Consider the following 14,232-nt stretch of genomic DNA (forward strand, 5'->3'; position numbering starts at 1 on the left):
ATTGACCGTCTCTGCTAATCCCGATATGGACTAGCGCCCATTGCCCCTGAAGTAGACAGTAACACGCGCGTCCCACTGCGCCGAATTCCTAAACCAAACTAATTTATTGATTGGCAAAGAGAGGAAGACAGGTCCGAAAGCAAGAACAGAGCATGAACTCTTAACTACCACTACTACAGTAAACCCCTCCTCCTTCGCTCCTACTCGAAATCGCCCGGACTCGGTCTTTCCCCTTTGTTTTCCTGGCATACCTTGCGTCCGAACTATTGTCGCGACTTGTTTCTACCCGAGGCGACACCGTTTTTATTGCTTCGGACCCTCCATGATCACCACCAGCTTATTCTCATAAGGTGTTGTAGCCATGGAGGTCGCCTCTGCTGGGATATCGAACGGTGTATCCGCACCAACCCAGGCATCTTTTGTGGACTCAAGTGCCATAATCCAGTACTTGAGCGATGTGCTGCAAGTGACTTTGGGAGCTCTGAGAACTGAGCTAGAAAGGACTGGCAGCTTGCTATCGGAGGCTAAGTATAATGAAACGGTGCAAAGATGTACGCGATTCGCTTCCGAATCTCAGGTCGCACTTTACGTGCAGAAAGACCTGGTAGGATCCGAAGAGTCGGCTGGTGCAGATGAAGAAGGTATGAATATTCAGTAGTTTGCTTTTTTTTTTTTTACTGCTAACAAGTAGCTCTCTCGTCGTAGCAATGTCAACGCACTATATCTACAATCTCTCCGCCGAAATCTCTTCCTCTTCCACAACGGTCGCAACAGTTGCCTTCATCAAACGGCCTGCCGCTATCGATCCGGCACTCCCTATACCTTCGCAGATCCAGGTGATGAACTTCCCTGGCCCGGCCTCTCTAAGTAATACGCAAGCCCAGCAAAACACTTCGTTGTCTCCGTACGAGATCCTCCACCTTTTGGTACACCATGGGTTGAGCCCGTATTTCGAAGCCAACAGTCGCAACCAGGATGCTGCTGGCGGTCTAAAGCCCAGGACAGACACGGAGGCGAAGACTGGCGTTCCTATGACCAAGAAGAAATTCGCTGAACTAGAACTTGGTCTTTTACACTTGCAACAAAATGTTGAGATTCCAGCGCTCAGTTTGCCGCTCCATGAGGTCGTTCAAGCTGCTCTGACCGAGGCGGAAAAGCGAGGTGTCAAGCCTTCAGTGGAGTTGATCGATCCCACAATACTCGAGAGCAGTACTTTCATCAATAGCATCCAAACCAATGTGAACACTTGGATCAAGTCCATCCAGACAATTACAAAGATGTCTCGTGACGCTGATAGCGGGTCAGCAGCTCAGGAGATCAATTTCTGGTTGTCCATGGAGACTGCGCTTGAAGGAATCGAGAATCAACTACGCGGTGATGGCGTTTCTTTAACCATGGACATCCTCCGTCACGCGAAGCGATACCAGGCTACTCTTAGTTTCGTAGCCGACACGGGTCTCCGGGAGGCTGCCGATTTGGTCCAAAAGTACAACCAACTTATGCGGGACTTCCCCTTGGATGAGCTCCTCTCTGCCACGACTTTGCAGAAGGTGCAGGAGTCTCTTAATCTGATCTTCAACCACCTTAACAAGAAATTGAAGATCTGTCCCTACCCGATCAAACGAGCCCTTGCGCTTGTTGAAGCCATCTCCGGTGATCTAGACTCCCAGATCCATTCCTTGCTTCACGGCCGGACCATTTTACACTTAGATTACCGCGAATTCCGCTCCTTGATGAAGACCTGTGGGGCAATCTGGCGGACATGGGACGAAAACTTGAAGGAGTTCACCAATGTTGCCCGTGAGTCTACGAGACGCCGAAATGAAAAGTTCATTCCCATCAAGATCGCCGCACGACACGAGAAGACCCAGGAGCGCTTGAAATATATCAACACCTTCCGAGTAAATCATGAACAGCTTCAGAGGACGATTGTGAATGTTCTCGGCCCAAAGAGTTCCTCCACAGGAGAACCAGCTGCTGGAGCTAGCTCCGATGGCGCGGTGATCGTTGAAGAAATTGGTGATGTGGATGCAGTCGAAGAAGTTGCACAGGCTTACGCTGCTCTGAAAAATGTGGATGTATTAGATGTGTCTGATGAGGGTACTCAACAATGGATACAGGAAGAAATCGCTTACAATGAGCGCACATCCCGCGTGGAGAACTCGATCATTGCTCGTCTCAGGGACCGCCTTGCTACAGCAAAGAATGCTAACGAGATGTTCCGTGTCTTCTCAAAGTTCAATGCCCTCCTTGTCCGTCCCAAGATCAGAGGCGCAATTGGAGAGTACCAGACGCAACTCATCGATAACGTGAAGCAGGACATCTCATCTTTGCACGAGCGGTTCAAGCAACAATATGGCCACTCAGAGGCGCACGCAATGGCGCAGTTACGTGATCTTCCTCCGGTATCTGGTGCTATTGTGTGGGCACGTCAAATTGAACGCCAACTCGATGCTTATATGCGTAAAGTCGAGGATGTGCTGGGTGAAGACTGGCATTTACACTCTGAAGGCCAGAAGCTTCAAGCCGAAAGCAACCTCTTCCGGAAGAAGCTTGATACCCGACCGGTCTTCGAATCATGGTTACATGATGTGCAAAGACGCCACATCACGATATCTGGTCGCCTGTTCAACATTGTTCGCAACCGAGCGGCAGGAAACACACTGGAGCTCACGGTCAACTTCGATGCTCAAGTTATCGCTTTGTTCAAGGAAGTTAGAAACCTTATCTGGCTTAATTTCCAAGTACCTCATGCTGTTAGCAACATATCCAAAGAGGCCAAACGTGTGTACCCCTTCGCCATCAGTCTGATGGAGAGCGTTCGTACCCTGCTGCAAACCAACCGTTCCATTGCATCTATGACAGAAGTTGCAATCTTGCTGAACGGATACGTGAATGATGCACAAGGCATGATTGTAAAAGGTATCCCGCTTCGGTGGGAGTCGTTTGTTCACTCATATGAGCTCCATGTCAAGCAGTCAGCATTGGCTAATGGTGCTATTGAATCTACTATTCCAAGCAGGGGGGAAAGCAAACATGTTCAGTTCGTTCGTGAATTTGCAGGATCAGCGTCTGTTCTCCAGTCCAAGACCGCGGTCCTAGCTTCTATCAACGAGAATATTCAGAAGGCTATACACGAACTTAAAACTTGTCCTTATGATGCCTCGGCATTCAAGCAGCGTCTGGATGCTATTCAAGTCGCCGTAGATAAGCTGAACTTGGAGAACTATGTAAATCTTGGATACTGGGTCGCGAATCTGAACCAAAAGATTGAGGCCATCCTACGCGACCGCCTTCACCGTGCTATACGTGAATGGATTAATTCCTTCCAAGAAGCAAAGAATGGAGACCATAGTTCCCAATTACTGAACGGAAGCCAGCAGCTCGTTACTGGTGAAGGAGAAGCCATGGCTTACAATATTGAGTTCACCGAGCTCGTCCATGAGATTTCTATGCGGAATCAAGTCCTCCACCTTGACCCTCCTTTGCAATTCGCTCGTGCGAGCTGGTTCTCGCAATTTGATAATTGGCTGGGGGTTGTTTGCAACCTCGAGAAGATTAAATCATCCCGTTATCAAATCTCGATCGACGTGCAGAAGGTACAGTTATCTGAATCTTGCTTTGCGACTCTCCCACAGCATTGTACCGATGAGCTCAACCAAGTTTACAATGCCATCGAGGCTAGACTGAAGGAAGTATCGAATTACGTCGATAAATGGCTACAGTTCCAGTCACTCTGGGATTTACGATCAGAACAAGTTTATGATATCCTCGGGGATGACTTGTCCCAATGGCTTCAGTTGCTTCAAGAAATTAGGAAAAGCCGAGCTACCTTCGACACTTCAGAAGTAAGCAGGTCGTTCGGCAATATCAAGATAGACTACGAGCAGGTCCAGACAAGAGTCAATGCCAAGTACGATCAATGGCAACACGAGATTCTGTTGAGGTTCGGGTCCAAGCTTGGTGGACGAATGAGGGAAGTACATTCTGAGATTGCTTCCGCACGGCGTGACCTGGAAGGACAGACTTTAGAAGCTGCTTCAACCGCACATGCGGTCTCATTCATTACTATAGTGCAACAGTGCAAGCGTAAGGCAAAGGTATGGGAGCCTGAAGTTGACCTTTTCCGTCAAGGCCAGGCTACACTCGCACGCCAACGTTATCAATTCCCCAGCGACTGGCTTCATGTGGAAAATGTCGATGGCGAGTGGGCGGCATTAAACGAACTACTTGCACGTAAGAGCAAAATCGTCCAGGATCAAACAGAGGGCCTGCGTGCGAAGATTGTTGCCGAGGACAAAGTTATTGGTGACAAGATCACCGAAGTCATCGCCCAGTGGAATGACGAAAAACCTGTGTCTGGCACCATTCCACCTGATGAAGCTTCCCGCACCTTGAGCTTATTCCAATCGCGTCTCGAGGGTCTCAAATCTGAATATGAAATGGTATCCAAAGCAAAAGAAGCTCTTGACCTCCCAGCAGGTGTTGAGTCTGCTTTGCCGGCAATCCTTGAGGAAGTTCAAGATTTCATGTCCGTCTGGGCTGCGTTATCAACCATCTGGAAGAGCCTGAACGACCTTAGGGACATGCTCTGGACGAGCGTACAGCCAAGAAAACTCCGTCAGTCCATCGATGGCTTAATAAAGATGACAAAGGAGATGCCTAGCCGGATGCGCCAGTATGCTGCTTTCGAGCATATTCAAAATGTCCTCAGGCAACTCCTGAAAGTCAACCCCTTGCTTTCTGATATGAAGTCTGAAGCTGTTCGGGAAAGGCACTGGCACAAAATCTACAAATCGCTTAAACCTGGACAGAGATTTTCTCTTGTCTCATTGACCCTCGGCGATGTGTGGGATCTACAACTTACTGCTAGTGAGTCAGTAATCCGTAATATCATCGCTCAAGCACAAGGTGAAATGGCACTGGAGGAGTTCCTGAAGTCTGTCCGAGAGACATGGCAGAATTACTCCCTCGATCTCGTGAATTACCAGAACAAGTGTCGCCTAATCCGTGGCTTCGACGATCTATTTGCAAAGTGTAGCGAGAACTTAAATTCTTTACAAGCGATGAGACATTCGCCATACTTCAAAGAGTTCGAGGAGGAAGCTACTTCCTGGGAAGACAAACTGAACCGTGTCCATGTCTTGTTTGACGTGTGGATTGACGTTCAAAGACAGTGGGTGTACCTTGAAGGTGTCTTCACTGGTAATGCGGATATCAAACATCTTCTTCCCCTGGAATCAAGCCGCTTCCAAAACATTAACTCTGAGTTCTTCGCTGTGATGAAGAAGGTCTACAAGTCACCTTTTGTGCTTGATGTACTTGCCATCAACGGTGTACAGAAGTCACTAGAGAGATTGGCTGAACTGCTCAACAAAATCCAGAAGGCATTGGGTGAATACCTAGAACGAGAGCGTGTCTCATTCCCTCGCTTTTACTTCGTTGGAGACGAAGACCTTCTCGAAATTATCGGCAATAGCAATGACATCTTCCGTGTGGCGAAGCACTTCAAGAAGATGTTTGCTGGTTTGTCAGGAGTCCTCATGGATGACGACAATAACATTGTTGGTTTCACTTCCAAGGAGGGCGAAGAAGTCCGACTGAAGAAAGAAATCAATCTAGTGAAAACCCCTAGAATCAATGATTGGCTTACTGCTATTGAAAGCAACATGAAATTAACACTGGCGGAGTTGCTTGCTGAGGCAGTTGAGCAGTTTGAACCACTGTACCATGCTACCGAGGTTGATCAGAGTGCTTTCAACGACTTCCTCGCCAACTATCCCGCACAGATTGTCGTTCTTGCCAGCCAAGTGGTTTGGACTAATGCTGTACAGAAGTCCTTGGAGGAAGACGGAACTACTCTGTCGGCACTTTATGATTCCCAAGTTAGAGTGCTTGAACTTCTGGCTGCTACTGTTCTTGGTGACCTAGACGCAATCAGCAGAAAGAAATGCGAGCATATGATCACCGAGTTTGTCCATCAGCGAGATGTTATCTCAAAGCTCATCAAAGCCAATGCTACAACCCCGACGCATTACCTCTGGTTGCTCCAGATGCGCTATGTTTATCAACCTGAGGGTGACTTCCTGCAGCGTCTGTACGTTCATATGGCGAATGCCAAATTGAACTATGGGTTTGAGTATCTCGGAGTTCCTGAACGTCTCGTCCGCACACCTCTTACTGACCGGTGTTTCTTGACGCTCACACAAGCTTTGTGTCAAAGACTAGGTGGTTCACCTTATGGTCCAGCTGGTACCGGAAAGACTGAATCGGTTAAAGCGCTGGGTCTTCAACTCGGTCGCTTCACTCTTGTGTTCTGCTGTGACGATACATTTGATTTCCAGGCTATGGGCCGAATCTTCCTTGGTATTTGCCAGGTCGGTGCTTGGGGCTGTTTTGATGAATTTAACCGGCTGGAAGAACGAATCCTTTCGGCTGTCTCTCAACAGATCCAGAATATTCAAATCGGTCTTAAGAACGGCGAAACAGATGAAAAGGCACAAATTGAGCTTGTTGGCAGACAACTATCTGTGAACCCCAACACAGGAATCTTTATCACAATGAACCCGGGTTATGCAGGACGTTCCAACTTGCCTGATAACCTGAAAAAATTGTTCAGAAGCGTTGCGATGTCCAAGCCCGACAAAGAACTAATTGCGGAAGTTATGCTTTTCTCGCAAGGGTTCAAGCAGGCAAAGCGTTTGTCAACTCAGACCGTGCCTTTCTTCGACCGCTGCTCTACGCAACTCTCAAAGCAAGCCCATTACGATTTCGGTTTGCGTGCTCTAAAGAGTGTTTTGGTTAGTTCGGGCGGCCTCAAGCGTGTTCGTATCGCCAGCAACGACGGCGAGCTGGGTCCTGATGAAATCATCGAACCTCAAATCATCGTCCAAAGTCTTCGGGAAACCATTGCCCCCAAGTTGGTACGGGAAGATGTCGACAGAATGTTAGATATTCAATCTGATGTCTTCGCTGGAGTCGAGTATGTGCCTGCAAACTATTCAAAACTTACAGCGGCTATTCGTGAGATTGCCCAAGAATTGCATTACGTTGATAGTGAGATGTGGATCACGAAGGCGCTCCAACTCTACCAAATACAGACCATCCATCATGGTGTTATGATGGTTGGCAAATCTGGCTCTGGTAAATCTGCCGCATGGAAGATCCTCCTCCAAGCCTTGCAAAGAATTGAAGGTGTGGAGGGCGTTTCCCATATCATTGATTCCAAAGTCATGTCTAAGGAGGCGCTCTATGGTAATCTTGACAGTACCACTCGCGAGTGGACTGATGGATTGTTCACAGGCATTTTGAGGAAGATAGTCGATAATCTTCGTGGCGAAGATACGAAACGACATTGGATCGTGTTCGATGGTGATGTTGACCCCGAATGGGTCGAGAACCTTAACAGTGTTCTTGATGATAACAAACTTTTGACCCTTCCTAACGGAGAGCGTTTGAATCTACCTCCAAATGTACGCATCATGTTTGAAGTCGAGACACTCAAGTACGCGACACTGGCAACAGTCAGTCGTTGTGGTATGGTATGGTTCAATGACGATACCGTCACGCCGGCAATGATGATTTCCAATTACGTGGAGTCACTCCGAACAAGAACTTTCGAAGATTTGGATGACGACAGCGCCCCTGCAGGCCAAGCTGCCATCAAAACTCAGGATGCGCAGGATATGGTCTCCAACGTCCTCAAGCACCTCATGCAGAGCAGCGATATCATTATGAAATCCCTTGAGGAGGCTAAAAAGCACAACCACATCATGGAGTTCACCGACATTCGTGCCCTCAATACCTTGTTCAGTCTGTTGAACAAAGCCTGCAGGAACGTCCTGGAGTACAATATCCAGCATGTTGATTTCCCACTTGACTCCGAGCAGATAGAATCTTACATCTCTAAGAAGCTGCTCCTTGCGCTTGTATGGTCTTTCACGGGTGATTGTCCACTGGTCGATCGCCAGGCATTCGGGCAATTTGTATCCGCGCTGTCTACAACTGACCTGCCACTTGACGGCTCATCGTCTCTCATCGACTTTGACGTTACATTGCCAACGGCTGAGTGGTCTAGCTGGCAATCACAAGTCCCTACCATCGAAATCAATACCCATTCTATCACACAGACAGATGTAGTGATCCCGACAGTCGACACCGTTCGTCATGAAGATGTCCTCTATTCCTGGCTCGCGGAGCATAAGCCATTATTGCTTTGTGGTCCCCCAGGTTCCGGTAAAACCATGACGTTATTTGCAGCTCTTCGCAAGCTTCCCAACATGGAGGTTGTTGGTCTTAACTTTTCCAGCGCTACAACCCCTGACCTTTTGATCAAGACGTTTGAGCAATATTGTGAGTACAGGAAGACCCTTAATGGTGTCATCATGTCTCCGAACCAAATTGGTCGCTGGTTAGTCGTTTTCTGCGATGAAATCAACCTTCCAGCCCCTGATCGGTACGGAACCCAGCGTGCCATTACCTTTTTGCGTCAGCTTGTTGAACAAAATGGTTTCTGGAGGACATCCGACAAAACATGGGTTACCTTGGACCGGATTCAGTTCGTTGGGGCATGTAACCCTCCAACTGATGCTGGCCGTACACCGCTAGCGGAGAGATTCTTGCGTCATTCTCCCTTGATTATGGTTGACTATCCTGGAGAGATTTCACTCACGCAGATCTATGGCACATTCAATTCCGCGGTTCTGAAAATCCTCCCCCTGTTGCGCGGCTACTCTGAGTCCCTTACAAAAGCTATGGTGCAGTTCTACCTGGAGTCTCAGTCTAGATTCACCTCTAAGATCCAGCCACACTACGTGTACTCACCTCGTGAACTTACTAGATGGGTTCGTGGTGTGTACGAAGCTATTAAACCGCTCGAGAGTCTTTCGATAGAAGGGTTGGTTCGGATTTGGGCGCACGAGGCTCTGCGTCTTTTCCAGGATCGACTTGTCACTGAGGAGGAGAGGAACTGGACCTCTGATGCAATTAGGCGCATCGCACTCGATAATTTCCCCACCATTGATGAGGAGCAAGCGCTGAAGGGTCCAATCCTGTTCTCCAACTGGCTCTCCAAGAATTACGTGCCTGTGGAGCAGGAGCGACTGCGTGACTTTGTGAAGGCACGTCTGAAGACATTCTGTGAGGAAGAAGTCGATGTTCCCCTTGTCTTGTTCAATGATGTCCTGGAACATGCATTGCGCATTGATCGTGTCTTCCGCCAGCCTCAAGGTCATCTCATTCTAATCGGTGTCAGCGGAAGTGGTAAAACCACGCTATCCCGTTTTGTTGCATGGATGAATGGTTTGAAGGTGTTCCAGATCAAAGTCCACGGAAAGTACTCTTCTGAAGATTTTGATGACGACCTGAGAATTGTCCTCCGCCGGGCTGGTTGTAAGGGCGAGAAGATTTGCTTTATCATGGATGAATCGAACGTTCTTGACTCTGGTTTCCTGGAGCGCATGAATACCCTCTTAGCCAACGCGGAGGTGCCTGGTCTGTTTGAAGGGGATGAGTTTTCCTCTTTAATGACAGCATGTAAAGAGGGCGCACAGCGTCAGGGTCTGCTCCTTGACACCCAAGAAGAGCTCTACAAGTGGTTCACACAACAAATTGTCAAGAACTTGCATGTGGTCTTCACCATGAACCCTCCTGAAGAAGGATTGTCGTCTAAGGCTGCTACAAGTCCTGCCCTGTTCAACAGATGCGTGCTCAACTGGATGGGCGACTGGTCGGACCAGGCACTTTTCCAAGTCGGCTCGGAACTGACACAGTCTGTCGATCTTGACAAACCCAATTTCGTTGCGCCTGATAGCATACCTGTAGCATATAGAGACTTGAGCCTTCCCGCATCTCACAGGGATGCTATTGTCAACGCCATGGTCTATATTCATCACTCCCTGCAACGATTCAACCAGCGCCTGCAAAAGCAACAGGGCAAGACCACGTATCTCACACCTCGCCATTATCTTGACTTTGTCGCTCACTATGTCAAACTCTTCAACGAGAAACGTGAGGACCTGGAGGAGCAGCAACGACACTTGAATGTCGGTCTTGAGAAGCTGAGAGATACTGTTGACAAAGTCAGCGATCTGCGCGCCAGTCTTGCACAGAAGAAGACGCAGTTAGAGCAGAAAGACAAAGAAGCAAATGAGAAACTGCAGCGCATGGTGGCTGACCAACAGGAAGCGGAGCGACGCAAAGCAGCATCCCTTGAGGTACAAGCAGCCCTAGAGAAGCAGGAACAAGAGGTGGCCAGCCGCAAGGAAGTTGTCCTCAATGATCTTGCTCGCGCCGAACCTGCTGTGTTGGAAGCAAAGAAGAGCGTGAGCAACATCAAACGCCAGCATCTTACTGAAGTCCGTTCCATGGGCAACCCCCCAGCTAGTGTTCGTCTCGCCCTAGATGCTGTGTGTACCCTGCTTGGTCACAGGGTCGACAGCTGGAAGACCATTCAAGGCATTGTGCGAAGAGATGATTTCATTGCCAGCATCGTCAATTACAATAACGAGGAACAGATGACGACAAAGCTTCGAGTTCGGATGCAGAATGATTTCCTTTCCAATGAGGATTTCACTTACGAAAGAGTTAACAGGGCCAGTAAGGCTTGTGGTCCCCTAGTGCAATGGGTCGAAGCCCAGGTCAATTATTCCGAGATTTTGGATCGCGTCGGGCCTTTGCGTGAAGAAGTAGGCAAACTGGAAGAGAAAGCCCTGAATACCAAAGCCGAAGCGCAGGCCATTGAGAATACTATTCAGGATCTCGAAAGCAGTATCGCTACATACAAAGCGGAATATGCTGCACTCATTAGTGAAACCCAAGCTATCAAGACGGAGATGTCCAGAGTGCAGTTTAAGGTCGACAGGAGTGTTCGTTTGCTCGACAGCTTGGCGTCTGAACGCACTAGGTGGGAGGAAGGTAGCAGATCCTTCGAAACACAAATCAATACTCTTGTTGGTGATGTCCTCATAGCTGCAGCCTTCCTCGCCTACGCAGGATTCTACGATCAACAATTCCGGAAGGCCATGGTTGATGATTGGGTTAACCAACTTGTGCAATCCGGAATCAGCTTCAAGCCTCACAACCCAATCACCGAGTACCTCTCGAATGCTGATGAGCGCTTGACTTGGCAAGATCATTCACTTCCTGTGGATGACCTTTGCACGGAGAACGCCATTGTCCTGAAGCGGTACAACAGATACCCTCTGATCATCGATCCCTCTGGCCGTGTTACCGAATTCTTGCAGAAGGAAAGCACGGAGAGGAAGCTCACTGTTACCAGCTTCTTGGACGATTCATTTGTCAAACAATTAGAGAGCGCCCTCCGCTTCGGAAACCCCATTCTCATCCAAGATGCCGAGTACTTGGACCCGATCCTCAACCATGTTCTTAACAAGGAATACCAGAAGACTGGAGGTCGTGTCCTCATACAGCTCGGTAAACAGGAGATTGACTTCTCGCCTTCTTTCAAGCTTTTCCTGTCAACAAGAGATCCATCTGCTGCTTTCCCGCCAGACGTCTGCAGCCGGACAACATTTGTCAATTTCACTGTCACTCAAAGCAGTTTGCAGACTCAATCTCTTAATGAAGTCTTGAAGTTTGAACGGCCTGATGTTGACGCGCGACGAACCGACTTGGTCAAACTGCAAGGAGAGTTCAAGATTCACCTTCGCCAGCTTGAGAAGAGACTCTTGCAGGCTTTGAACGAGTCCCGTGGTAACATTCTGGATGATGACAATGTTATCGAGACGCTCGAGACCCTGAAAAATGAGGCGGCAGAGATCTCGAAGAAGATGGTGGAGACTGAGGGTGTCATGACCGAAGTCGAGAATATCACGCACAATTACAGCATTATCGCCCGCTCTTGCAGCGCTGTGTTTGCTGTACTAGAACAACTACACCATGTCAACCACTTCTACCAATTTTCTCTTCAGTTCTTTGTTGATATCTTCCACTCTGTCCTTTATCACAACAAGCGTCTCGCTCAGGAGAAGGACCATGCCACGCGAGTCCAGATCATTCTCCGGAATCTGTTCATCACAACCTATCAACGAACCTCCCTGGGCCTCGCTCAGAAGGATCGTATCACGCTGGCGATGCTCCTAGCACAGGCCGCCCCATATCCCATGGAGAAAGACATTATCGACATCATCCTGGATGAGTCAACAGAGGGCGCGGATCTATCAACATCTCCTGAGCTCAAAGATCCAGTGATGAGCAGGATTTCCAACATGACACTCTTCAAGTCGAAGTTCCCAGAGGTGCCCACAGAACAATGGGACCAATTCTTGAGCGAAGAGCTTGCAGAGAATTATGTCCCGGCCGTCTGGGAAGACAATACCGAGCCAATTAATCGACTACTCCGATCATTGTTGCTTGTGAAGCTGTGTAGGATGGATAGGTTTGTGCCGACAGCCGAGCGCTTCGTTGAGACCGTCTTTGGTCGTGAGCTGTTCGAAGGAAGTACCGACTTGAGGGATATCGTTGATCAAGTGACCGCAACCACTCCAATCTCTCTTAGCTCCAGTCCAGGTTTCGATGCTAGTTACAAGGTCGACGCCCTGGTTGAGCGCATGCAGGCGACTTGTGCAAACATTGCAATGGGTTCTGATGAAGGTCTGAAGAGCGCCGATAAGGCAATCAGCAATGCCGCCACTGCAGGAACTTGGGTTTTGATCAAGAACGTACACCTTGCTCCCTCATGGCTGCAGAGCCTTGAGAAGCGGCTTGACTCTCTCAAACCCCACAAGGACTTCAGGCTTTTCCTTTCGATGGAGTCTAGCCCTAAGATCCCTGTCAACCTCATCCGTGCCTCCCGCGTACTCATGTACGAACAGCCAGCTGGTGTGCGTGCCAACATGAAGGACTCGTTGTCTTCGTTGTCCGTAAGGGCTGGCAAGCCTCCAGTTGAGAAGGCTCGTGTCTATCTTCTGCTTTGCTTCCTGCACGCCGTTGTCCAGGAGAGACTTCGTTATGCTCCTAACCTTGGTTGGAAGGGCTTCTGGGAGTTCAATGATAGCGATGTAAGTTGTTTCTCATGCATACCATTGAAACAAAGCTAACATGACTTGTGCGTTCTAGTATGAATGCTGTGCCTTTATCATCGATCACTGGGTCGACAGCGTTACCCAGGGGCGATCCAACGTCGCACCTCAGAAACTCCCATGGGACATGATCCGCACCCTTGTGACCGAGACATACGGCGGAAAGGTCGATGACATTGGCGACTTCCAGCAACTGGAAAGCCTGGTCAACAGCTTCTTCACCCCAGTGGCTTTCGAGGACGATTACAAACTGGTGTCCGGCGTCGAGAATGACGAATGTTTGACCCTCCCCGGCACAACTGGTATCCGGGACTTTGTTGAGTGGGTCAACCGACTCCCTGAGAGAGAACCACCGACATACCTTGGCTTGCCAGCTAACGCTGAGAAATTGTTACTCGTTGGACACGGTAACAAGGTGATCTCGGACTTGTCCAGAGTGACAACTTTGTTGGACGAAGGGGAACAGTTGATGGTTGACGCTTGAATAGAGAGTTTGTAAGCTCAGGGCCTGTTAATTTCTAATCTATTGCGTCTTTCTTTTAATCTTCTTCGTTTCTTGTTGTTTACTTCTATGTTATAGGATATACTCGGAGCCGCAGGCGGATACTTTCTTGTCAATCTTGGGTTAATGTATTCTGTTCTGTTGATTGTCTTATATCCATCTGTCATTCGCGCATCGCTGTCTGCATAACTTTCTCTCTATGTTGATTTGTTCATTTATTTTCTTGAAACTGTTTAGATTGTACTTGTATTAAACCCATAGAATTATTCATTCATGAAGAGATAATCCTGTGTTACGCCTAAAACCAAGCCCAAAGGGCAATCCTGCACAATCACCGAACAACACCAATTGAGTAACAACGTGTAAGCGCGCGAGCTGTCAAAATCCATATAAGGTATTGCCCAGCTGTACCCAGTGGGTCAGTATCCGATGTCTATTCCGTAATGCTGAGGATGAAGAAAGACTTACCCTGTTTAGGGCATAAATAACCTTTTCGATACAGAACTATATTAGCATCTATACTCCAGATTTGATAACGTCAACCAGTGACTCACATCGCGTGTAGTTACCACCTGTATTATACAACTAGTTAGCTTATGAGATATGATCTTTCTTCCTTTATCATTTGTCTTATATTTCTGTTTGTGTTGTACACAGCGAGAGAGAGAAAGAGAGAATATCATTACCTTT

The 14,232-nt window shown here is 48.4% G+C and overlaps 1 protein-coding gene across 1 annotated transcript; it reads left to right on the top strand.

Moving 5' to 3' along the window:
- Positions 1–361: 361 nt before the first annotated feature.
- Positions 362–13,524, top strand: AO090120000298 (dynein heavy chain; the record flags this gene model as incomplete). Its single annotated transcript, XM_023237684.1, has 3 exons — positions 362–641; positions 706–13,019; positions 13,078–13,524. The coding sequence occupies 3 exons, from the start codon at positions 362–364 to the stop codon at positions 13,522–13,524; spliced, it is 13,041 nt and encodes a 4,346-aa protein (XP_023092489.1).
- Between the last annotated feature and the right edge of the window lie 708 nt (positions 13,525–14,232).

The sequence above is a fragment of the Aspergillus oryzae genome, chromosome 5 (genome assembly GCF_000184455.2).
Source record: "Aspergillus oryzae RIB40 DNA, chromosome 5".
Classification (NCBI taxonomy): Eukaryota; Fungi; Ascomycota; class Eurotiomycetes; order Eurotiales; family Aspergillaceae; genus Aspergillus; species Aspergillus oryzae.